Source organism: Oncorhynchus masou, chromosome 13, assembly GCF_036934945.1.
Source record: "Oncorhynchus masou masou isolate Uvic2021 chromosome 13, UVic_Omas_1.1, whole genome shotgun sequence".
NCBI classification, from domain to species: Eukaryota; Metazoa; Chordata; class Actinopteri; order Salmoniformes; family Salmonidae; genus Oncorhynchus; species Oncorhynchus masou.
In genome coordinates, this window is record NC_088224.1 from 3327908 (window position 1) to 3355799 (window position 27892).

Sequence of the window (27892 nt, forward strand, 5' to 3'; positions counted from 1 at the left end):
TAGAGGATAGAGCAGAGGAGGGAAGGTAGAGGATAGAGCAGAGGATGGAAGGTAGAGGATAGAGCAGAGGAGGGAAGGTAGAGGATAGAGCAGAGGATAGAGCAGAGGATGGAAGGTAGAGGATAGAGCAGTGGATGGAAGGTAGAGGGTAGAGCAGAGGAGGGAAGGTAGAGGAAAGAGCAGAGGATAGAGCAGAGGATGGAAGGTAGAGGATAGAGCGGAGGATGGAAGGTAGAGGGTAGAGCAGAGGATGGAAGGTAGAGGATAGAGCAGAGGATAGAGCAGAGGATGGAAGGTAGAGGATAGAGCAGTGGATGGAAGGTAGAGGATAGAGCAGAGGATGGAAGGTAGAGGATAGAGCAGAGGATGGAAGGTAGAGGATAGAGCAGAGGAGGGAAGGTAGAGGATAGAGCAGAGGGGGGAAGGTAGAGGATAGAGCAGAGGAGGGAAGGTAGAGGATAGAGAGCAGAGGATGGAAGGTAGAGGATAGAGCAGAGGATGGAAGGTAGAGGATAGAGCAGAGGATGGAAGGTAGAGGATAGAGCAGAGGAGAGAAGGTAGAGGATAGAGTCAGAGGAGGGAAGGTAGAGGATAGAGCAGAGGAGGGAAGGTAGAGGATAGAGCAGAAGGTGGAAGGTAGAGGATAGAGCAGAAGGTGGAAGGTAGAGGATAGAGGGGGGAAGGTAGAGGAAAGAGCAGAGGATGGAAGGTAGAGGATAGAGGGGGGAAGGTAGAGGATAGAGCAGGAGGAGGGAAGGTAGAGGACAGAGTCAGAGGAGGGAAGGTATAGGATAGAGTAGGAGGAGGGAAGGTAGAGGACAGAGTCAGAGGAGGGAAGGTATAGGATCGAGTAGGAGGAGGGATGGTAGAGGATAGAGTAGGAGGAGGGATGGTAGAGGATAGAGTAGGAGGAGGGAAGGTAGAGGATAGAGTAGGTGGAGGGAAGGTAGAGGATAGAGTAGGAGGAGGGAAGGTAGAGGATAGAGTAGGTGGAGGGAAGGTAGAGGATAGAGTAGTAGGAGGGAAGCTAGAGGATAGAGTAGGAGGAGGGAAGGTAGAGGATAGAGTAGGAGGAGGGAAGGTAGAGGATAGAGGATAGAGTAGGAGGAGGGAAGGTAGAGGATAGAGTAGGTGGAGGGAAGGTAGAGGATAGAGTAGTAGGAGGGAAGCTAGAGGATAGAGTAGGAGGAGGGAAGGTAGAGGATAGAGTAGTAGGAGGGAAGGTAGAGGATAGAGGATAGAGTAGGTGGAGGGAAGGTAGAGGATAGAGTAGGAGGAGGGAAGGTAGAGGATAGAGTAGGAGGAGGGAAGGTAGAGGATAGAGTAGGTGGAGGGAAGGTAGAGGATAGAGTAGGAGGAGGGAAGGTAGAGGATAGAGTAGGAGGAGGGAAGGTAGAGGATAGAGTAGGTGGAGGGAAGGTAGAGGATAGAGAAGTAGGAGGGATGGTAGAGGATAGAGTAGGAGGAGGGAAGGTAGAGGATAGAGTAGGTGGAGGGATGGTAGAGGATAGAGTAGGAGGAGGGAAGGTAGAGGATAGAGTAGGAGGAGGGAAGGTAGAGGATAGAGTAGGAGGAGGGATGGTAGAGGATAGAGGATAGAGTCGGAGGAGGGAAGGTAGAGGATAGAGTAGGAGGAGGGAAGGTAGAGGATAGAGTAAGAGGAGGGAAGGTAGAGGATAGAGTAAGAGGAGGGAAGGTAGAGGATAGAGTAGGAGGAGGGATGGTAGAGGATAGAGGATAGAGTCGGAGGAGGGAAGGTAGAGGATAGAGGATAGAGTCGGAGGAGGGAAGGTAGAGGATAGAGTAGGAGGAGGGAAGGTAGAGGATAGAGTAGGAGGAGGGAAGGTAGTGTCTGTGTGTAATGGTGTCGTGCACTTGAGGTTATATTCCAATGAACCAAATGATAAATACATTGTTACATGAGTTTCCGTCGCAGTTTCAACTTTACTGATAGTTTTCTCACAAAAACAATTGTTCTGTTTCCGTCTGACGTGCTTTATCTGGTAGGTATTTGACTTGCATAAAACAGCTGCATGGAAACCTGTTAATGAAAGTAAGGGCCTCAGAGCCTGTACCTCCAGAAGCCATCTGGGCACACTTGCAGGAGCAGCGGTCGTTGTCTCGGTCCTTGGTGCTGAACTGAGTCCCAGGCTGGGTCAGACTACTGGTGCGGCCGGCGGTACCACTGAACCCCTGGGCATGGAGACTGGGAGAGGGAACGGACCAGAACCATCAACACACATACACAGTATTTAACAACCTTCTGAAATGGCATGGAGACTGGGAGAGGGAACGGACCAGAACCATCAACACACATACACAGTATTTAACAACCTTCTGAAATGGCATGGAGACTGGGAGAGGGAACGGACCAGAACCATCAACACACATACACAGTATTTAACAACCTTCTGAAATGGCATGGAGACTGGGAGAGGGAACGGACCAGAACCATCAACACACATACACAGTATTTAACAACCTTCTGAAATGGCATGGAGACTGGGAGAGGGAACGGACCAGAACCATCAACACACATACACAGTATTTAACAACCTTCTGATATGTGTTCTGTTAGACAAATAACTCTTTATCCACATTATAGCAGGGGGTGTAAAGCAATAAAACATACTAGAACACCCTCTGTGTTCTGTTAGACAGGTAACTCTTTATCCACATTATAGCAGGGGGTGTAAAGCAATAAAACATATGTTTTTCCATAAGCAGATTATGATCAATGCGGTCAAACAAAACACCTCCCACAATCTTTTTATTATACATTTCTCTCAGCCAATCATCAGTCAATTCTGTAAGTGCTGTACATGTTGAAAACCTTCCCTATTAGAGTACTGAACATATGTTATTGATTTATTTACTCTGAAATATCATTGTATTTGATCAAACACATTTTTATTCGAGTAAAGTTTACTAAGGGTTGGTAACAGGATGATCGGTCGGCTGTTTGAGCCAGTGAAAGGGTCTTAGGTAATCTTAGGTAACATAATTAATTTAGCTTCCCTCTAGGCCTGAGGACATACACTTTCTAGTAGAATTAAATTAAATTAAATGATTTGGCAAATAGGAGTGGCAATATGTCCGCTATTTCCATCCAAGTTGTCAGATCCCGGTGGCTTGACGTTGTTGATAGACAACAATCATTTTTTCACCTCTTCCACACTGACTTTACTTAATAATTCTAAATTACAATTCTTGTCTTTCATAATTTGGTCAGTTATACTTGGATGTGTAGTGTAAATGTTTGGTGCTGACATGTCAAGCCTAATTTCTTGCCAATGAAACAAATCATTAAAGAGGTGTTTTCTGATGAAGGAGCCATCTGATTCAATAAATGGTGGGGCCAAGTTCACTTTTTGGTGCTTCAAAGCTTTTTACTATCATTCTTAATTTGCGGTACGTTTGCTAATTGAGTACCAATAAAATAACAATAATAATATACAGGGGATTACCGAGTCAATGGGTGAGGATACAGCTTAGTCGAGGCGAGTCTTTTGTTTAAACATGTAGCTGGCTCGCTAAACAATTAAGCATAATCCCAACTCATAACGTTACTACCAAGAATTAAACTGCAGGTAGCTAACCAACTAGGTTCAATGTTAGCTAGCTACCATTAGCCTATAACTAGCTAACATTAGGCTATAGCGAGCTATCATTAGCCTATAACTAGCTAACAATAGGCTATAGCTAGCTACCATCAGCCTATAACTAGCTAACATTAGGCTATAGCTAGCTAACATTAGGCTATAACTAACTAAATGACTCTGAGATACAACTAATATTACTACACAGATCATACATGTAACGTTAGCTAGCTATCTAACAGTAAGCTTCAACTTGAATTGAAACTGACTTTCAGACTAAATTATACATGTGTCATATCTGAAAATGTAGCTACCTAGACTATCTTACCCGTGTTAATAGACTTCACAGATGGTTGACCTTAGCATGAAGATGTAATCCGGAGAAAGGTGTTTTATACAACAGCTTTCCTTCTGTGTGTTCTCTTTTTGACTCCCTCTGCGATCAAAAGCCAGCATTTTCTCAATCTGCTGATTCCACTCATTTCAAAACTCGGTACTAACTATGGCTATGGATATAAGCCTTAGTTATATTTTCTCCATCTGCTTAGCTAATTCCACTGGGCGTTACACTCATCTCAAAACTCGGTACTAAACAAACTAGGCTCGTAATTTTAACAATTTTATTAATATTTACAGATGGCACACACGTTTGTTATTAAGGCAAATGAAAGTTCTTATTTCCAGAATGCATTTCTGCCAATAAAACGCATTTTGAAAAAACACAAGTTTACCTTGAAATGGCTGTGAAGTAGTGACATGCACATACACCTAGTTTCCTGAAACGAGTCACATATTTACACGTAGTTAGGGGTTATTGCTAAAGCCATTGACTGATGTGATCCTCAATTCCATCGGATGAATCCTGTAGCTTAACATCTGCCTCATCTGCATCATATTGGGACTGGACTTTAATGAGTAATATAGTTGGAAGCGATGGATGGCACTCCACCTGAGTTTGACTAAGGCTCCTTCTACCTCTTCTCCGGCGTTGATGTTTTGGTGCAGGGAGAAAGTGGTGATGTTGGTAGGTAGGGGAGCTCTGGTTGGGGGGGAAGGCTAGGAGAGGAGGATTGGGTGTGGGCGGTGGAGGAATGGGAGGGTGTCCTGGTTTGGCTAGCTAAGGAAGTGATTTAGAGATGGTGTTTAGGGTTTGAACTGTTCTGGCTAAAGGGATTGATCATTAACGGTTACACTGGCTACAAGAGGGATTTCTTCGGCTATAAGGAAGTCCTAGAGAGAATGGACTGTCTTAGTTACAGGGACAGGTGGGAGAGGAGGCTGGCTATGGATATGAGACTGTCTTAGTAACAGGGACAGGTGGGAAAGGGGGCTGACTATGGATATTAGACTGCCTTAGCTACAGGGACAGATGGGAAAGGGGGCTGACTATGGATATTAGACTGCCTTAGCTACAGGGACAGGTGGGAAAGGGGGCTGACTATGGATATTAGACTGCCTTAGCTACAGGGACAGGTGGGAAAGGGGGCTGACTATGGATATTAGACTGCCTTAGCTACAGGGACAGGTGGGAAAGGGGGCTGACTATGGATATTAGACTGCCTTAGCTACAGGGACAGGTGGGAAAGGGGGCTGACTATGGATATTAGACTGCCTTAGCTACAGGGACAGGTGGGAAAGGGGGCTGACTATGGATATTAGACTGCCTTAGCTACAGGGACAGATGGGAAAGGGGGCTGACTATGGATATTAGACTGCCTTAGCTACAGGGACAGGTGGGAAAGGGGGCTGACTATGGATATTAGACTGCCTTAGTAACAGGGACAGATGGGAGAGGGGGCTGACTATGGGTGTTTGGCCTTGGAGAAGATGCGTCCTTGGCCTGGGAACAATAGGGATGCCTTTCTTGGTTGGATGGATGGAAGAAATCGCAGAGTAATTGGGTGACCCGACTGCTCCAGAGAAGAGAGAGAAAGCTAGAGAAGAGGTTGCATTGGCCAGAGAAAGCTAGAGAAGAGGTTGCATTGGCCAGAGAAAACTAGAGAAGAGGTTGCATTGGCCAGAGAAAACTAGAGAAGAGGTTGCATTGGCCAGAGAAAACTAGAGAAGAGGTTGCATTGGCCAGAGAAAACTAGAGAAGAGGTTGCATTGGCCAGAGAAAACTAGAGAAGAGGTTGCATTGGCCAGAGAAAACTAGAGAAGAGGTTGCATTGGCCAGAGAAAGCTAGAGAAGAGGTTGCATTGGCCAGAGAAAACTAGAGAAGAGGTTGCATTGGCCAGAGAAAACTAGAGAAGAGGTTGCATTGGCCAGAGGAAACTAGAGAAGAGGTTGCATTGGCCAGAGAAAGCTAGAGAAGAGGTTGCATTGGCCAGAGAAAACTAGAGAAGAGGTTGCATTGGCCAGAGAAAGCTAGAGAAGAGGTTGCATTGGCCAGAGAAACCTAGAGAAGAGGTTGCATTGGCCAGAGAAAGCTAGAGAAGGAGATGCCTTGGCCGAGTTCGGACTGCATTGGCTGGGTAGGAGCCTAGCACAACAGGCCTCTGGCTTGGGTGATCCCTACGTAAACCCAACCCTGAGGAGGAGAACCAGATGTTCACAGCATGATAATGAACCACATAATCAGCGAGGTGAGATGGAACGCTGCTCAGCAGTAGTTGGCAAGAGGGCTGACAGCTCACAAACACTAGTACCATTCAGAGTGGGATGAATACAGCTCCTAGAAACAGACCCATTTTGCTTAATGGGCAAATTTTAGGTTATTTAAGGATGATCTTGGAAACTAAATATAAAGTTAACTTAATTCATTCCGGTGCTACACAAACTTCTACACTAACGAGCATTTCGCTTCACCACAAATAATATCACCTTGTCAAACACCTCCGGCCTTTTTCAAACACTTCATCAAACTCCACTTCATCTACACTGAGACGAAATTGTTAATGGATCTGTACCTGTCAATCACATTCCTCTTTTTTGAGGAGCTTCTGAGTTTAAACAATCCTTTAGTGATCTCAGGTTGGGCTTTAGTAGTGGAGAGAGAGAGAGAGATACCACCATAGGGCCTTAGTAGTGGAGAGAGAGATACCACCACAGGGCTTTAGTAGTGGAGAGAGAGAGATACCACCATAGGGCCTTAGTAGTGGAGAGAGAGACACCACCATAGGGCTTTAGTAGTGGAGAGAGAGAGAGAGATACCACCATAGGGCCTTAGTAGTGGAGAGAGAGACACAACCACAGGGCTTTAGTAGTGGAGAGAGAGATACCACCATAGGGCTTTAGTAGTAGAGAGAGAGAGATACCATCATAGGGCTTTAGTAGTGGAGAGAGAGAGATACCACCATAGGGCCTTAGTAGTGGAGAGAAAGAGATACCACCACAGGGCTTTAGTAGTGGAGAGAGAGAGATACCACCATAGGGCTTTAGTAGTGGAGAGAGAGATACCACCACATGGCTTTAGTAGTGGAGTGAGAGAGACACCACCATAGGGTCTTAGTAGTGGAGAGAGAGATACCACCATAGGGCTTTAGTAGTGGAGAGAGAGATACCATCATAGGGCTTTAGTAGTAGAGAGAGAGATACCATCATAGGGCTTTAGTAGTGGAGAGAGAGAGATACCACCATAGGGCTTTAGTAGTGGAGAGAGAGAGATACCACCACAGGGCTTTAGTAGTGGAGAGAGAGAGATACCACCATAGGGCTTTAGTAGTGGAGAGAGAGAGATACCACCATAGGGCTTTAGTAGTGGAGAGAGAGAGATACCACCACAGGGCTTTAGTAGTGGAGAGAGAGAGATACCACCACAGGGCTTTAGTAGTGGAGAGAGAGAGAGATACCACCACAGGGCTTTAGTAGTGGAGAGAGAGAGAGATACCACCACAGGGCTTTAGTAGTGGAGAGAGAGAGATACCACCATAGGGCTTTAGTAGTGGAGAGAGAGATACCACCAAAGGGCTTTAGTAGTAGAGAGAGAGATACCATCATAGGGCTTTAGTAGTGGAGAGAGAGAGATACCACCATAGGGCTTTAGTAGTGGAGAGAGAGAGATACCACCACAGGGCTTTAGTAGTGGAGAGAGAGAGATACCACCATAGGGCTTTAGTAGTGGAGAGAGAGATACCACCATAGGGCTTTAGTAGTGGAGAGAGAGATACCACCACAGGGCTTTAGTAGTGGAGAGAGAGAGAGATACCACCATAGGGCTTTAGTAGTGGAGAGAGAGAGAGATACCACCACAGGGCTTTAGTAGTGGAGAGAGAGAGATACCACCACAGGGCTTTAGTAGTGGAGAGAGAGATACCACCATAGGGCTTTAGTAGTGGAGAGAGAGAGATACCACCACAGGGCTTTAGTAGTGGAGAGAGAGAGATACCACCATAGGGCTTTAGTAGTGGAGAGAGAGAGATACCACCACAGGGCTTTAGTAGTGGAGAGAGAGAGATACCACCATAGGGCTTTAGTAGTGGAGAGAGAGAGAGATACCACCACAGGGCTTTAGTAGTGGAGAGAGAGAGATACCACCATAGGGCTTTAGTAGTGGAGAGAGAGAGATACCACCATAGGGCCTTAGTAGTGGAGAGAGAGACACAACCACAGGGCTTTAGTAGTGGAGAGAGAGATACCACCATAGGGCTTTAGTAGTAGAGAGAGAGATACCATCATAGGGCTTTAGTAGTGGAGAGAGAGATATACTAGACCACCATAGGGCCTTAGTATTGGAGAGAGAGAGAAACCACCATAGGGCTTTAGTAGTGGAGAGAGAGATACCACCACAGGGCATTAGTAGTGGAGAGAGAGAGATACCACCATAGGGATTTAGTAGTGGAGAGAGAGAGATACCACCATAGGGCATTAGTAGTGGAGAGAGAGAGATACCACCATAGGGCATTAGTAGTGGAGAGAGAGAGATACCACCATAGGGCTTTAGTAGTGGAGAGAGAGAGATACCACCATAGGGCATTAGTAGTGGAGAGAGAGATATACTAGACCACCATAGGGCCTTAGTATTGGAGAGAGAGAGAAACCACCATAGGGCTTTAGTAGTGGAGAGAGAGAAATACCACCATAGGGCTTTAGTAGTGGAGAGAGAGAGATACCACCATATGGCATTAGTAGTGGAGAGAGAGAGACACAGCCATAGGGCTTTAGTAGTGGAGAGAGAGAGATACCACCATAGGGCTTTAGTAGTGGAGAGAGAGAGACACAGCCATAGTGCTTTAGTAGTGGAGAGAGAGATATACTAGACCACCACAGGGCTTTAGTAGTGGAGAGAGAGATATATACTAGACCACCACAGGGCTTTAGTAGTGGAGAGAAAGATATACTAGACCACCACAGGGCTTTAGTAGTGGAGAGAGAGATATACTAGACCACCACAGGGCTTTAGTAGTGGAGAGAGAGATATACTAGACCACCACAGGGCTTTAGTAGTGGAGAGAGATATACTAGACCACCACAGGGCTTTAGTAGTGGAGAGAGAGATATACTAGACCACCACGGGGCTTTAGTAGTGGAGAGAGAGAGATATACTAGACCACCACAGGGCTTTAGTAGTGGAGAGAGAGATATACTAGACCACCACAGGGCTTTAGTAGTGGAGAGAGAGATATACTAGACCACCACAGGGCTTTAGTAGTGGAGAGAGAGATATACTAGACCACCACAGGGCTTTAGTAGTGGAGAGAGATATACTAGACCACCACAGGGCTTTAGTAGTGGAGAGAGATATACTAGACCACCACAGGGCTTTAGTAGTGGAGAGAGAGATATACTAGACCACCACGGGGCTTTAGTAGTGGAGAGAGAGATATACTAGACCACCACGGGGCTTTAGTAGTGGAGAGAGAGATATACTAGACCACCACAGGGCTTTAGTAGTGGAGAGAGAGATATACTAGACCACCACAGGGCTTTAGTAGTGGAGAGAGGACCACCTGGGAGCGGATATATGTTTGACCTGCCAGGCACGGCCACTTTCTGCTGCTGACTGGTTGGTTTCATTTCAAATGTCATTCCCCACACAGTGCACTATGGTCCTTGGTCAAAGATACAGTGCATTATGTAGGGAATAGGTTTCCATTTGGGATGCAGGTTGTGTTCCTCCTTTCCCCAGCCCGGAAGGGGGTGCATCAGGGGCGGCGGGGGAAAGAGAGACAGGAGACTGAAAAGTGGCAGCTTGCCCTCTCATCTCATCACTGATGATGTTCTTCAAGACACGTTATCGACTCGTCCTTTCTTTTACTTTCATCCTGTTTCTTTCTACCCAGCGATTAAAGAAAGCAAAGTTAACGTGTGAATAGTGGATGATTTGACCACGCAATTAGAAACAGAACTCTTTACACAACTCTCCCCGGAATCACTTCCATCCGTTTCTGATTCTGATCTGACTGTGACACGGCTCTAAGAGATTCTAATCTGATTGTGACACGGCTCGAAGAGATTCTAATCTGATTGTGACACGGCTCTAAGAGATTCTAATCTGATTGTGACACGGCTCTAAGAGATTCTAATCTGATTGTGACACGGCTCGAAGAGATTCTAATCTGATTGTGACACGGCTCTAAAATATTCTAATCTGATTGTGACACGGCTCTAAGAGATTCTAATCTGATTGTGACACGGCTCTAAGAGATTCTAATCTGATTGTGACACGGCTCTAAGAGATTCTAATCTGATTGTGACACGGCTCTAAAATATTCTAATCTGATTGTGACACGGCTCTAAGAGATTCTAATCTGATTGTGACACGGATCTAAAATATTCTAATCTGATTGTGACACGGCTCTAAAAGATTCTAATCTGATTGTGACACGGCTCTAAGAGATTCTAATCTGATTGTGACACGGATCTAAAATATTCTAATCTGATTGTGACACGGCTCTAAGAGATTCTAATCTGATTGTGACACGGATCTAAAATATTCTAATCTGATTGTGACACGGCTCTAAGAGATTCTAATCTGATTGTGACACGGCTCTAAGAGATTCTAATCTGATTGTGACACGGCTCTAAGAGATTCTAATCTGATTGTGACACGGCTCTAAAATATTTTAATCTGATTGTGACACGGCTCTAAGAGATTCTAATCTGATTGTGACACGGCTCTAAGAGATTCTAATCTGATTGTAACACGGCTCTAAGAGATTCTAATCTGATTGTGACACGGCTCTAGGAGATTCTAATCTGATTGTGACACGGCTCTAAGAGATTCTAATCTGATTGTGACACGGCTCTAAGAGATTCTAATCTGATTGTGACATGGCTCTAAGAGATTCTAATCTGATTGTAACACGGCTCTAAGAGATTCTAATCTGATTGTGACACGGCTCTAAGAGATTCTAATCTGATTGTAACACGGCTCTAAGAGATTCTAATCTGATTGTGACACGGCTCTAAGAGATTCTAATCTGATTGTGACACGGCTCTAAGAGATTCTAATCTGATTGTGACACGGCTCTAAGAGATTCTAATCTGATTGTGACACGGCTCTAAGAGATTCTAATCTGATTGTGACACGGCTCTAAGAGATTCTAATCTGATTGTGACACGGCTCTAAGAGATTCTAATCTGATTGTGACACGGCTCTAAGAGATTCTAATCTGATTGTGACACGGCTCTAAGAGATTCTAATCTGATTGTAACACGGCTCTAAGAGATTCTAATCTGATTGTGACACGGCTCTAAGAGATTCTAATCTGATTGTGACACGGCTCTAAGAGATTCTAATCTGATTGTGACACGGCTCTAAGAGATTCTAATCTGATTGTGACACGGCTCTAAGAGATTCTAATCTGATTGTGACACGGCTCTAAGAGATTCTAATCTGATTGTGACACGGCTCTAAGAGATTCACATTCCAGAAGAGTCAGAACACAATAGCAACCCTAAACCCTGAACCCTGAACACTGATGGCAATTCAAAGTCAAACCCGTCAGATACAATTTAATAACATTATCAGATAAAATCTCACTTACTGGAAGTGGCTGTTTAACATGATGTAACTCTGATTGACATGTAAGAGAAAATCTCTAATATGGACTTCGTTCCCTATGAACCCCTATTCCAACCGCAAGGTGCTACTGAGCGAAGTGTGTACAGCCCAGTAACATCACTAGGGCTGCGCTCCCTGCCATCCAGGACCTCTATAAAAGGAGGTCCCCCCAAGCCATCAAACGGATAAATAGTTAGTTCATTTCAAAAGTTAACCAAATAGCTACCCAGACTAACTGCATTGACCCTTCTTACACTAACTCGACTCATCACATACTGCTGTTACTGTCTATTATCTATCCTTTACCCCTACCTACAGTATACTGCTGTTACTGTCTATTATCTATCCTTTACCCCTACCTACAGCATACTGCTGTTACAGTCTATTATCTATCCTTTACCCCTACCTACAGTATACTGCTGTTACTGTCTATTATCTATCCTTTACCCCTACCTACAGTATACTGCTGTTACTGTCTATTATCTATCCTTTACCCCTACCTACAGTATACTGCTGTTACAGTCTATTATCTATCCTTTACCCCTACCTACAGTATACTGCTGTTACTGTCTATTATCTATCCTTTACCCCTACCTACAGTATACTGCTGTTACAGTCTATTATCTATCCTTTACCCCTACCTACAGTATACTGCTGTTACTGTCTATTATCTATCCTTTACCCCTACCTACAGTATACTGCTATTACTGTCTATTATCTATCCTTTACCCCTACCTACAGTATACTGCTGTTACTGTCTATTATCTATCCTTTACCCATACCTACAGTATACTGCTGTTACTGTCTATTATCTATCCTTTACCCCTACCTGTTACCCCGTGTATATAGCCTGGAACCCTGTGTATATAGCCTGGTACCCTGTGTATATAGCCTGGTACCCTGTGTATATAGCCTGGTACCCCGTGTATATAGCCTGGTACCCTGTGTATATAGCCTGGTACCCCGTGTATATAGCCTGGTACCCCGTGTATATAGCCTGGCACCCTGTGTATATAGCCTGGTACCCTGTGTATATAGCCTGGTACCCCGTGTATATAGCCTGGTACCCTGTATATATAGCCTGGTACCCTGTGTATATAGCCTGGAACCCTGTGCATATAGCCTGGTACCCTGTATATATAGCCTGGTACCCTGTGTATATATCCTGTTACCCCGTGTATATAGCCTGGCACCCCGTGTATATAGCCTGGCACCCTGTGTATATAGCCTGGTACCCTGTATATATAGCCTGGTACCCTGTGTATATAGCCTGGAACCCTGTGCATATAGCCTGGAACCCTGTATATATAGCCTGGAACCCTGTGTATATGGCCTGGAACCCTGTATATGTAGCCTGGTACCCAGTGTATTTAGCCTGGTTCCCAGTGTATATAGCCTGGTACCCCGTGTATATAGCCTGCCACCCTGTGTATATAGCCTGGCACCCTGTGTATTTAGCCTGGTTCCCAGTGCATATAGCCTGGTACCCTGTGTATATAGCCTGGAACCCTGTATATATAGCCTGGTTCCCAGTGCATATAGCCTGGTACCCCATGCATATAGCCTGGTACCCTGTGTAAATAGCCTGGCATCCTCTGTATTTAGCCTGGTACCCTGTGTATATAGCCTGGTACCCGTGTATATAGCCCGGTACCCTGTGTATATAGCCTGGTAACCCGTGTATATAGCCTGGTACCCCGTGTATATAGCCTGGTACCCTGTGTATATAGCCTGGTACCCTGTGTATATAGCCTGGTACCCTGTGTATATAGCCTGGTACCCTGTGTATATAGCCTGGTACCCTGTGTATATAGCCTGGCACCCTGTGTATATAGCCTGGTACCCTGTGTATATAGCCTGGTACCCTGTGTATATAGCCTGGAACCCTGTGTATATAGCCTGGCACCCTGTGTATATAGCCTGGTACCCTGTGTATATAGCCTGGTACCCTGTGTATATAGCCTGGTACCCTGTGTATATATCCTGGTACCCTGTGTATATAGCCTGGTACCCTGTGTATATAGCCTGGTACCCTGTGTATATAGCCTGGTACCCTGTGTATATAGCCTGGTACCCTGTGTATATATCCTGGTACCCTGTATATATAGCCTGGCACCCCGTGTATATAGCCTGGTACCATGTGTATATAGCCTGGCAACCTGTGTATATAGCCTGGTACCCTGTGTATATATCCTGGTACCCTGTGTATATATCCTGGTACCCTGTATATATAGCCTGGCACCCCGTGTATATAGCCTGGTACCATGTGTATATAGCCTGGCAACCTGTGTATATAGCCTGGTACCATGTGTATATAGCCTGGCAACCTGTGTATATAGCCTTGTACCATGTGTATATAGCCTGGTACCCTGTGTATATAGCCTGGTACCCTGTGTATATAGCCAAGTTATCGTTACTCATTGTGTATTTATTCCTTTGTGTTTCTCTCTGCATAGTTAGGAGAAAGTATTTCGCTCGTAGTCTACACCTGTTGGTTACAAAGCATGTGACAAATAAAATGGGATTTGATTGATTTGATTTGACTGATAGCTCTTGGCCTCCACTGTGGAAGGGAGCATTGCATGCTGGTACCTGTAGTTTTTGTTCTCTGTGTCTATATAGAAGTGAGCGTAAGGGAGCATTGCATGCTGGTACCTGTAGTTTTTGTTCTCTGTGTCTATATAGAAGTGGTCGTAAGAGAGCATTGCATGCTGGTACCTGTAGTTTTTGTTCTCTGCGTCTATATAGAAGTGGTCGTAAGGGAGCATTGCATGCTGGTACCTGTAGTTTTTGTTCTCTGCGTCTATATAGAAGTGGTCGTAAGGGAGCATTGCATGCTGGTACCTGTAGTTTTTGTTCTCTGTGTCTATATAGAAGTGGTCGTAAGGGAGCATTGCATGCTGGTACCTGTAGTTTTTGTTCTCTGTGTCTATATAGAAGTGAGCGTAAGGGAGCATTGCATGCTGGTACCTGTAGTTTTTGTTCTCTGTGTCTATATAGAAGTGGTCGTAAGGGAGCATTGCATGCTGGTACCTGTAGTTTTTGTTCTCTGTGTCTATATAGAAGTGGTCGTAAGGGAGCAGTGCATGCTGGTACCTGTAGTTTTTGTTCTCTGCGTCTATATAGAAGTGGTCGTAAGGGAGCATTGCATGCTGGTACCTGTAGTTTTTGTTCTCTGCGTCTATATAGAAGTGATTATAGTGGGAGTAAGCTTCGTTCCCCTCAGCATCCTTCAGCTGCACCTGGAGACTGTACTCTTGGGAGCTGGTCAGCAGGTGGATGAGGTCATTTCCTGCCCAGTACTCTCCCGAGGGATCCCCAAAACCCTGCATCAGGTACGGTGAGAGAAAGAGGACAAACTGAATGAAGGGTCATATGAAATAAATGTCACTTTAGAGGGTAAATATAACATCAACAGAGATATGTTAAGATATAAATGGCATTGTACCTTTGAGAGGAATGAAGAGGGAACATGTGAGTGAATTATGAGTTAAATTATTTTGACTGAGGGAAGTGAATAAGGGAAGTGAATAAGCAAACATCTTGATAACTCCTGACTCTTTGACCTTCTACTGACAGTTAGTCCCTGTATTGCTTGACACTGCAATGTCTTAACCCGGAGCTTGAGTAAATGACATGACTAAGCTGCTCCCGAGTGTACTAGGCCAGGGCATGGACATCGATTATATCATAGTCTATGTGAATTGTGGTGACATTATAAAGGGCCGCTCTGATCAGTTGAAACTGTATTTCAAAGAGCTGATTGACTCTCTGCTAGACACTAATAAAGACCCATCATATCTGGCCCTGAATCGAGGCATTGAACGCTTCAGCAGGATTCGTTCTCTTCACAACTGGCTACGTGATTATTGCAGCTCAGTGGGACTAACTTTATTGACAATTTCGATACCTTTTGGAAACAAAGGTCGTTTTATAAAACACATTTTATAAGGAGGATGGGATCCACCCAAATCCTCTCACAGCATTATAAGGCTGTGTTGAGACAATGATTTATCAGTGACCCGAGCCCAGCTCAGCTAATCCCTACCATTGTAATGCTGAGTTGTCATAATGCTTCAGCAAATGTACATTATCTCAGGGGTGCTGGATATCACAATGTAAGTAATGTATGTCCCTCAAACTGCCCTGAATGCCTCAGCTGATCCTACAGCTGTTGTCTGCAGTAATCGTGTGTCTATGAACCAGAGTGATACAGTCAGCACTGAGGTGATGTGCACTAGGAAGTCCACTGTGAGCAGCTCACCGCTCAGCGCACTAACATCAATAACATGAGCATGTATACTTCTGCTGAGCTTCCCTGTAAAGCAATGAAACCAAGTCCCGGAAGAAAAGTGCTCAAAATAGCCTCCGTTAACATATGTAGCTTAAAGAAACAAGGTTCATGAAATCAATAATTTACTAGTAACAAGAAGCTGCTATAGACCACCAAGTGTTAACAGTCAGTATCTGGACAATATGTGTGAAATGGATGATAATGTTTGTGATATCAACAGAGAGGTATATTTTCTGGGGGATTTAAATATTGACTGTCTTTCATCAGGCTGCCCACTCATGAAAAAAGCTTCAAACTGTAACCAGGGCCTGCAACCTGGTTCAGGTTATCAGTCAACCTATCAGGGTAGTTACAAACAGCACAGGAAGGGAATCATCAACATATATTGACCACATCTTTACTAATGCTGCAGAAATGTTCTTTAAAGCAGTGTGCAGATCCATCGGATGTAGTGATCACACAATATACTAGCCATATCTAGGAAAACCACAGTTCCAAAGGCTGGGCCTAATATAGTATATAAGGGGTCAGGCTGGGCCTAATATAGTGTATAAGAGGACAGGCTGGGCCTAATATAGTGTATAAGAGGACAGGCTGGGCCTAATATAGTGTATAAGAGGTCAGGCTGGGCCTAATATAGTGTATAAGAGGTCAGGCTGGGCCTCATATAGTGTATAAGAGCTCAGGCTGGGCCTAATATAGTGAATAAGAGGTCAGGCTGGGCCTCATATAGTGTATAAGAGGTCAGGCTGGGCCTAATATAGTGTATAAGAGGTCAGGCTGGGCCTCATATAGTGTATAAGAGCTCAGGCTGGGCCTAATATAGTGAATAAGAGGTCAGGCTGGGCCTCATATAGTGTATAAGAGGTCAGGCTGGGCCTAATATAGTGTATAAGAGGTCAGGCTGGGCCTAATATAGTGTATAAGAGGTCAGGCTGGGCCTAATATAGTGTATAGGAGGTCAGGCTGGGCCTAATATAGTGTATAAGAGGTCAGGCTGGGCCTAATATAGTGTATAAGAGGTCAGGCTGGGCCTAATATAGTGTATAAGAGGTCAGGCTGGGCCTAATATAGTGTATAAGAGGTCAGGCTGGGCCTCATATAGTGTATAAGAGGTCAGGCTGGGCCTCATATAGTGTATAAGAGGTCAGGCTGGGCCTAATATAGTGTATAAGAGGTCAGGCTGGGCCTACTATAGTGTATGAGAGGTCAGGCTGGGCCTAATATAGTGTATAAGAGGTCAGGCTGGGCCTAATATAGTGTATAAGAGGTCAGGCTGGGCCTAATATAGTGTATAAGAGGTCTGGCTGGGCCTAATATAGTGTATAAGAGGTCAGGCTGGGCCTAATATAGTGTATAAGAGGTCTGGCTGGGCCTAATATAGTGTATAAGAGGTCAGGCTGGGCCTAATATAGTGTATAAGAGGTCTGGCTGGGCCTAATATAGTGTATAAGAGGACAGGCTGGGCCTAATATAGTGTATAAGAGGTCAGGCTGGGCCTAATATAGTGTATAAGAGGTCAGGCTGGGCCTCATATAGTGTATAAGAGGTCAGGCTGGGCCTAATATAGTGTATAAGAGGACAGGCTGGGCCTAATATAGTGTATAAGAGGTCAGGCTGGGCCTAATATAGTGTATAAGAGGTCAGGCTGGGCCTCATATAGTGTATAAGAGGTCAGGCTGGGCCTCATATAGTGTATAAGAGGTCAGGCTGGGCCTAATATAGTGTATAAGAGGTCAGGCTGGGCCTCATATAGTGTATAAGAGGTCAGGCTGGGCCTAATATAGTGTATAAGAGGTCAGGCTGGGCCTCATATAGTGTATAAGAGGTCAGGCTGGGCCTAATATAGTGTATAAGAGGTCAGGCTGGGCCTAATATAGTGTATAAGAGGACAGGCTGGGCCTAATATAGTGTATAAGAGGTCAGGCTGGGCCTAATATAGTGTATAAGAGGTCAGGCTGGGCCTAATATAGTGTATAAGAGGTCAGGCTGGGCCTCATATAGTGTATAAGAGGTCAGGCTGGGCCTCATATAGTGTATAAGAGGTCAGGCTGGGCCTAATATAGTGTATAAGAGGTCAGGCTGGGCCTCATATAGTGTATAAGAGGTCAGGCTGGGCCTAATATAGTGTATTAAAGTAAAGAGGTCAGGCTGGGCCTAATATAGTGTATAAGAGGACAGGCTGGGCCTAATATAGTGTATAAGAGGTCAGGCTGGGCCTAATATAGTGTATAAGAGGTCAGGCTGGGCCTAATATAGTGTATAAGAGGTCAGGCTGGGCCTCATATAGTGTATAAGAGGTCAGGCTGGGCCTCATATAGTGTATAAGAGGTCAGGCTGGGCCTAATATAGTGTATAAGAGGTCAGGCTGGGCCTCATATAGTGTATAAGAGGTCAGGCTGGGCCTAATATAGTGTATAAGAGGTCAGGCTGGGCCTCATATAGTGTATAAGAGGTCAGGCTGGGCCTAATATAGTGTATAAGAGGTCAGGCTGGGCCTAATATAGTGTATAAGAGGACAGGCTGGGCCTAATATAGTGTATAAGAGGTCAGGCTGGGCCTAATATAGTGTATAAGAGGTCAGGCTGGGCCTAATATAGTGTATAAGAGGTCAGGCTGGGCCTCATATAGTGTATAAGAGGTCAGGCTGGGCCTCATATAGTGTATAAGAGGTCAGGCTGGGCCTAATATAGTGTATAAGAGGTCATATGATATGTTCTGTAGTGATTCCTATGTTGATGTAAAGAATATTTGCTAGTCTGTGTTGTGTAATGAGGAGCAACCAGACGCTTATGGTCTGTGGTGTTTAATGAGGAGCAAACTGTCACACCCTGATCTGTTTCACCTGTCTTTGTGCTTGTCTCCCCACCCTCCAGGTGTCGCCCATCTTCCCCACTTATCCCCTGGGTATTTATACCTGTGTTCTCTGTCTGTCTGTGCCAGTTCGTCTTGTTTTGTCAAGTCAACCAACGTGTTACTCTGTGCTCCTGATTTTTCCTTGTCTCTGTTTTTGCTAGTCCTCCCGGTTTTGACCCTTGCCTGTCTTGACTCCGAACCCGCCTACCTGACCATTCTGCCTGCCTACCTGACCATTCTACCTGCCCTGACCACGAGCCTGCCTACCTGACCATACTGCCTGCCCTGACCACTAGCCTGCCTACCTGACCATACTGCCTGCCCTGACCACTAGCCCGCCTACCTGACCATACTGCCTGCCCTGACCACTAGCCTGCCTACCTGACCATACTGCCTACCCTGACCACTAGCTCGCCTATCTTACCATACTGCCTGCCCTGACCACTAGCCCGCCTACCTGACCATACTGCCTGCTCTGACCACGAGCCTGCCTACCTGACCATACTGCCTGCCCTGACCACTAGCTCGCCTACCTGACCATACTGCCTGCTCTGACCACGAGCCTGCCTACCTGACCATACTGCCTGCCCTGACCACTAGCCCGCCTACCTGACCATACTGCCTGCTCTGACCACGAGCCTGCCTACCTGACCATACTGCCTGCCCTGACCACTAGCTCGCCTACCTTACCATTCTGCCTGTCCTGACCTCCAGCCTGCCTGGCACTCTGTACCTCCTGGACTCTGACTTTTTCATGATATTTTGTTGATTCATGACACTTGTTGTTGATTCTTCACAAAAAATACAGTTTTATATCTTTATGTTTGAAGCCTGAAATGTGGCAAAAGGTCGCAAAGTTCAAGGGGGCCGAATACTTTCGCAAGGCACTGTATATCCAAAATGTCCATTTATAAAGGGTGTTTGATCCAGAAAAAAACAGCTTACAAAAAACACGTCACTACAAAATATTTCAAAAGTTGCCTATTAACTTTGCCAAAATATTTCAAACTACTTTTGTAATACAACGTTAGGTGTTTTTAACCATTAATAATTGATCAAATTGAAGACAGGTCTGTCTGTGTTACAGGTAGACAACAAACCAACGCTACTTTTCACGTCTTGCGCAACTCTCAACAGTGTATTTCTAGATGGCCTACTTCTTCATTGCACAAAGGAATAACCTCAACCAAATTCCAAAGACTGGTGACATCCAGTGGTAACGGTAGGAACTGAAAAACAAGTTCCTAAGAAATATTGTTTCCCAATGAGAACTCACTGAACAGACAGAGACCTAACAAATAAAAAATCTGAATGGTTAGTCCTAGGGGTATTGCCTGCTACATAAGTTCTGTATTACTCACATACATGATTCAAACAGTTTTAGAAACTTCAGAGTGTTTTCTATCCAAATACACTAATATGCATATCTTATATTCTTGACAGGAGTAGCAGGAAGTTGAAATTGGGCATGCTATTTATCCAAAAGTGAAAATGCTGCCCCCTACCCCCAAGATTAAGAAAATGACTAAAACTGTTAAATCCCAGTGGATTGATGAGTGGTCTCTCTGTGGTCTCTCTGTGGTCTCTCTGTAGTCTCTCTGTAGTCTCTCTCTCTGTCTCTCTGTAGTCTCTCGGTAGTCTCTCTCTGTCTCTCTGTAGTATTTCTCTGTCTCTCCGTAGTCTCTCTCTGTCTCTCTGTAGTCTCTCTCTGTCTCTCTGTCTCTCTGTAGTCTCTCTCTGTCTCTCTGTCTCTCTGTAGTCTCTCTCTGTCTCTCTCTGTCTGTAGTCTCTCTCTGTCTCTCTCTGTCTCTCTCTGTCTCTCTGTAGTCTCTCTGTCGTCTCTCTGTACTCTCCATGTAGTCTCTATGTAGTCTCTCTGTAGTCTCTCTGTAGTCTGTCTTTGTCTCTCTGTAGTCTCTCTCTGTCTCTCTGCAGTCTCTCTCTGTCTCTCTGTAGTCTCTCTCTGTCTCTCTGTAGTCTCTCTGTAGTCTCTCTCTGTCTCTCTGTAGTCTCAATCTGTCTCTCTGTAGTCTCTCTCTGTCTCACTGTAGTCTCTCTCTGTCTCTCTGTAGTCTCTCTATGTCTCTCTGTAGTCTGTCTCTGTCTCTCTGTAGTCTCTCTCTGTCTCTCTACAGTCTCTCTCTGTCTCTCTGTAGTCCCTCTCTGTCTCTCTGTAGTCTGTCTGAGTCTCTCTGTAGTCTCTCTCTGTCTCTCTGCAGTCTCTCTCTGTCTCTCTGTAGTCTCTCTCTGTCTCTCTGTAGTCTCTCTGTAGTCTCTCTCTGTCTCTCTGTAGTCTCAATCTGTCTCTCTGTAGTCTCTCTCTGTCTCTCTGTAGTCGCACTGTAGTCTCTCTCTGTCTCTCTGTAGTCTCTCTCTGTCTCTCTGTAGTCTCTCTGTAGTCTCTCTCTGTTTCTCTGTAGTCTCTCTCTGTCTCTCTGTAGTCTCTCTGTAGTCTCTCTGTAGTCTCTCTGTAGTCTCTCTGTAGTCTCTCTCTGTCTCTCTGTAGTCTGTCTATGTCTCTCTGTAGTCTCTCTGTCTCTCTGTAGTCTCTCTGTAGTCTCTCTCTGTCTCTCTGTAGTCTCTCTCTGTCTCTCTGTAGTCTCTCTGTATCTCTAAAGTCTCTCTCTGTCTCTCTGTAGTCTACCTCTGTCTCTCTGTAGTCTCTCTGTCTCTCTGTAGTCTCTCTGTCTCTCTGTAGTCTCTCTGTCTCTCTGTAGTCTCTCTGTAGTCTCTCTGTAGTCTCTCTGTAGTCTCTCTGTAGTCTCTATCTGTCTCTCTGTAGTCTCTCTGTCTCTCTATAGTCTCTCTGTAGTCTCTCTCTCTGTCTCTTTGTAGTCTCTCTGTCTCTCTATAGTCTCTCTGTAGCCTCTCTCTGTCTCTCTGAAGTCTCTCTCTGCCTCTCTGTAGTCTCTCTCTGTCTCTCTGTAGTCTCTCTCTGTCTCTCTGTAGTCTCTCTGTCTCTCTGTAGTCTCTCTCTGTCTCTCTGTAGTCTCCCTCTGTCTCTCTGTAGTCTCTCTCTGTCTCTCTGTAGTCTCTCTGTCTCTCTGTAGTCTCTCTGTAGTCTCTCTGTAGTCTCTCTCTGTCTCTCTGTAGTCTCTCTCTGTCTCTCTGTAGTCTCTCTGTAGTCTCTCTGTAGTCTCTCTGTAGTCTCTCTGTCTCTATGTAGTCTCTCTGTCTCTATGTAGTCTCTCTGTCTCTATGTAGTCTCTCTGTCTCTCTATAGTCTCTCTGTCTCTCTGTAGTCTCTCTGTCTCTCTGTAGTCTCTCTGTCTCTATGTAGTCTCTCTGTCTCTCTATAGTCTCTCTGTCTCTCTATAGTCTCTCTGTCTCTATGTAGTCTCTCTGTCTCTCTATAGTCTCTCTGTCTCTCTGTAGTCTCTCTGTCTCTCTGTAGTCTCTCTCTGTCTCTCTGTAGTCTCTCTCTGTAGTCTCTATATTACCCTAACTATAGATATATTTATATTACTTCGGACTAATCTTGGTTAAACATTGTGTGGTCAGTTTGGGCAGTCAAATGATTCAGCACACACAGACAAACTGTACGGACACACACACACAGACACACACACACACACACACACACACACACACACACACACACACACACACACACACACACACACACACACACACACACACCACACACACACACACACACACACACACACACACACACAGACACACAGACACACAGACACACACACAGACACACAGACACACAGACACACAGACACACAGACACACACACACAGACACACAGACACACAGACACACACACACAGACACACACACACACACAGACACACACACACACAGACACACACACACACACACACACACAGACACACACACACAGACACACACACACAGACACACACACACAGACACACACACACACAGACACACACACACAGACACACACACACCATGCTGTACACACACACAGACACACAGACACACACACACAGACACACAGACACACAGACACACACACACACAGACACACAGACACACAGACACACACACACAGACACACACACACAGACACACACACACACAGACACACACACAGACCATGCTGTACACACACACAGACACACAGACACACACACACAGACACACACACACACCATGCTGTACACACACACAGACACACAGATACACAGACACACACACACAGACACACACACACACAGACACACACACACACACACACAGACACACAGACACACAGACACACACACAGACACACACACACACACACACACACACACACACACACACACACACACACACACACACACACACACACACACACACACACACACACACACACACACACACACACAGACACAGACACACACACACAGACACACACACACAGACACACACACACACACACACACACACAGACACACACACACAGACACACACACACAGACACACACACACACACACACACACACGTTATCTTCTGTCTACAGAGGCCCATACTCCCACACTCCAAATATTTATCATCCACTTGTGAAAATACTCGTCTCAAAAAACTATTTGAAAATGTCTTTTGTCATCGTAACGGCTGTCCTGAGTATTACATTTCCCAACCAAGCTGTTCAATCAACAACACAGAGCCTCTCGTATCCTCAGACTGTCATGGATCTCAATGCTTCCGTGTGTATATCATGACTATTGACGGCATTGAGAACATTAAAGATAGGTTTGTGCTAAGTATTGGACAACACTGTTATTGAGTCCAAAATGACACCCTATTCCCTATGTAGGGGGGTCGGAGTGTGTGTGTGTGTGTGTCTGATGTGTGAGGGGGTCGGAGTGTGTGAGGGGGTCGGAGTGTGTGAGGGGATCGGAGTGTGTGTGTGTGTCTGATGTGTATGGGGGTCGGAGTGTGTGTGTGTCTCTGATGTGTGTGGGGGTCGGAGTGTGTGTGTGTGTCTGATGTGTGAGGGGATCGGAGTGTGTGTGTGTGTCTGATGTGTATGGGGGTCGGAGTGTGTGTGTGTCTCTGATGTGTGTGGGGGTCGGAGTGTGTGTGTGTGTCTGATGTGTGTGTGGGTCGGAGTGTGTGTGTGTCTCTGATGTGTGTGGGGGTCGGAGTGTGTGTGTGTGTCTCTGAGTGTGTGTATGTGTGTGATGATTGTGTGTGGGGGTCGGACACAGACAGAGAGAGTGCAGGTGCAACAACAGAACAGGGAGTGTCGTAGGGGAACAAGGGGTGATTGCCTATCAAAACATCCAGGGCGACAGGTCTGTCTGTATCCCACGCCTCCCGAATCCTGAAGCCTCTGTCTGTATCCCACGCCTCCCCAATCCTGAACCCTCTCCAACCCTCTGTCTGTATCCCACGCCTCCCCAATCCTGAACCCTCTGTCTGTATCCCACGCCTCCCCAATCCTGAACCCTCTGTCTGTATCCCACGCCTCCCCAATCCTGAACCCTCTACAACCCTCTGTCTGTATCCCACGCCTTCCCAATCCTGAACCCTCTGTCTGTATCCCACGCCTCCCCAATCCTGAACCCTCTCCAACCCTCTGTCTGTATCCCACGCCTCCCCAATCCTGAACCCTCTGTCTGAATCCCACGCCTCCCGAATCCTGAACCCTCTACAACCCTCTGTCTGAATCCCACGCCTCCCCAATCCTGAACCCTCTACAACCCTCTGTCTGTATCCCACGCCTCCCCAATCCTGAACCCTCTGTCTGTATCCCACGCCTCCCCAATCCTGAACCCTCTGTCTGTATCCCACGCCTCCCCAATCCTGAACCCTCTCCAACCCTCTGTCTGAATCCCACGCCTCCCCAATCCTGAACCCTCTACAACCCTCTGTCTGTATCCCACGCCTCCCCAATCCTGAACCCTCTACAACCCTCTGTCTGTATCCCACGCCTCCCCAATCCTGAACCCTCTGTCTGAATCCCACGCCTCCCCAATCCTGAACCCTCTACAACCCTCTGTCTGTATCCCACGCCTCCCCAATCCTGAACCCTCTACAACCCTCTGTCTGTATCCCACGCCTCCCCAATCCTGAACCCTCTACAACCCTCTGTCTGAATCCCACGCCTCCCGAATCCTGAACCCTCTGTCTGAATCCCACGCCTCCCCAATCCTGAACCCTCTGTCTGTATCCCACGCCTCCCCAATCCTGAACCCTCTGTCTGTATCCCACGCCTCCCCAATCCTGAACCCTCTACAACCCTCTGTCTGAATCCCACGCCTCCCCAATCCTGAACCCTCTCCAACCCTCTGTCTGAATCCCACGCCTCCCCAATCCTGAACCCTCTCCAACCCTCTGTCTGTATCCCAATAACTGGAACCTCAAACCACAGCCCCTCCTGATCCTACATACTGGTATAACCACAGCCCCTCCTGATCCTACATACTGTTATAACCACAGCCCCTCCTGATCCTACATACTGTTATAACCACAGCCCCTCCTGATCCTACATACTGTTATAACCACAGCCCCTCCTGATCCTACATACTGCTATAACCACAGCCCCTCCTGATCCTACATACTGGTATAACCACAGCCCCTCCTGATCCTACATACTGTTATAACCACAGCCCCTCCTGATCCTACATACTGCTATAACCACTGCCCCTCATGATCCTACATACTGGTATAACCACAGCCCCTCCTGATCCTACATACTGCTATAACCACTGCCCCTCCTGATCCTACATACTGGTATAACCACAGCCCCTCCTGATCCTACATACTGTTATAACCACAGCCCCTCCTGATCCTACATACTGTTATAACCACAGCCCCTCCTGATCCTACATACTGTTATAACCACAGCCCCTCCTGATCCTACATACTGTTATAACCACAGCCCCTCCTGATCCTACATACTGTTATAACCACAGCCCCTCCTGATCCTACATACTGTTATAACCACAGCCCCTCCTGATCCTACATACTGTTATAACCACTGCCCCTCCTGATCCTACATACTGTTATAACCACAGCCCCTCCTGATCCTACATACTGTTATAACCACTGCCCCTCCTGATCCTACATACTGTTATAACCACAGCCCCTCCTGATCCTACATACTGTTATAACCACAGCCCCTCCTGATCCTACATACTGTTATAACCACAGCCCCTCCTGATCCTACATACTGTTATAACCACAGCCCCTCCTGATCCTACATACTGTTATAACCACAGCCCCTCCTGATCCTACATACTGTTATAACCACAGCCCCTCCTGATCCTACATACTGTTATAACCACAGCCCCTCCTGATCCTACATACTGTTATAACCACAGCCCCTCCTGATCCTACATACTGTTATAACCACAGCCCCTCCTGATCCTACATACTGTTATAACCACAGCCCCTCCTGATCCTACATACTGGTATAACCACAGCCCCTCCTGATCCTACATACTGTTATTACCACAGCTCCTCCTGTTCATACATACTGTTATAACCACAGCCCCTCCTGATCCTACATACTGTTATAACCACAGCCCCTCCTGATCCTACATACTGTTATAACCACAGCCCCTCCTGATCCTACATACTGTTATAACCACAGCCCCTCCTGATCCTACATACTGGTATAACCACAGCCCCTCCTGATCCTACATACTGTTATTACCACAGCTCCTCCTGTTCATACATACTGTTATAACCACAGCCCCTCCTGATCCTACATACTGTTATAACCACAGCCCCTCCTGATCCTACATACTGTTATAACCACAGCCCCTCCTGATACTACATACTGTTATAACAACAGCCCCTCCTGATCCTACATACTGTTATAACCACAGCCCCTCCTGATCCTACATACTGTTATAACCACAGCCCCTCCTGATCCTACATACTGTTATAACCACAGCCCCTCCTGATCCTACATACTGTTATAACCACAGCCCCTCCTGATCCTACATACTGTTATAACCACAGCCCCTCCTGATCCTACATACTGTTATAACCACAGCTCCTCCTGATCCTACATACTGTTATAACCACTGCCCCTCCTGATCCTACATACTGTTATAACCACAGCCCCTCCTGATCCTACATACTGTTATAACCACAGCCCCTCCTGATCCTACATACTGTTATAACCACAGCCCCTCCTGATCCTACATACTGTTATAACCACAGCCCCTCCTGATCCTACATACTGTTATAACCACAGCCCCTCCTGATCCTACATACTGTTATAACCACAGCCCCTCCTGATCCTACATACTGTTATAACCACAGCCCCTCCTGATCCTACATACTGTTATAACCACAGCCCCTCCTGATCCTACATACTGTTATAACCACAGCCCCTCCTGATCCTACATACTGTTATAACCACAGCCCCTCCTGATCCTACATACTGTTATAACCACAGCCCCTCCTGATCCTACATACTGTTATAACCACAGCCCCTCCTGATCCTACATACTGTTATAACCACAGCCCCTCCTGATCCTACATACTGTTATAACCACAGCCCCTCCTGATCCTACATACTGTTATAACCACAGCCCCTCCTGATCCTACATACTGTTATAACCACAGCCCCTCCTGATCCTACATACTGTTATAACCACAGCCCCTCCTGATCCTACATACTGTTATAACCACAGCCCCTCCTGATCCTACATACTGTTATAACCACAGCCCCTCCTGATCCTACATACTGTTATAACCACAGCCCCTCCTGATCCTACATACTGTTATAACCACAGCCCCTCCTGTTCCTACATACTGTTATAACCACAGCTCCTCCTGATCCTACATACTGTTATAACCACAGCCCCTCCTGATCCTACATACTGTTATAACCACAGCCCCTCCTGATCCTACATACTGTTATAACCACTGCCCCTCCTGATCCTACATACTGTTATAACCACAGCCCCTCCTGATCCTACATACTGTAAGGGATTTCACCCCCGTAGTGGACAAAAATGAATGGCAAGTTATTGGCATAGGACAAACCATGTACACATTGGCCAATACCACCCAAAGCGGCGTTGATTCATGCAAAGTTTACTTCTATTGCCATATGGGTATTGCCAGTTGTAACACTTCAAAAATCCAACAGGTGGCGATTGCACTCCACCATGGTTTTTCATATTGGTATTGGACTCACCCCTTAAAAAAGTGCTTTCTGGACTGTTTTTCGAAATTCTTTCGCTTTTTTTGACAATTACACATGTAT

At 45.9% G+C, this 27892-nt stretch overlaps 1 protein-coding gene across 1 annotated transcript in view; it reads right to left on the reverse strand.

The window, feature by feature from the left end:
• The window catches only part of LOC135551654 (angiopoietin-2-like), a 98407-nt gene that overhangs the window by 1643 nt on the left and 68872 nt on the right, over positions 1-27892 (reverse strand). Inside the window, exons 7-8 of the mRNA XM_064982834.1 lie at positions 14705-14871; positions 2076-2206 (exon numbers count right to left, since the gene is read on the reverse strand). Of these exons, the coding sequence (XP_064838906.1) occupies positions 2076-2206; positions 14705-14871 (298 nt within the window). The remainder of the gene's footprint in view (positions 1-2075; positions 2207-14704; positions 14872-27892) is intronic.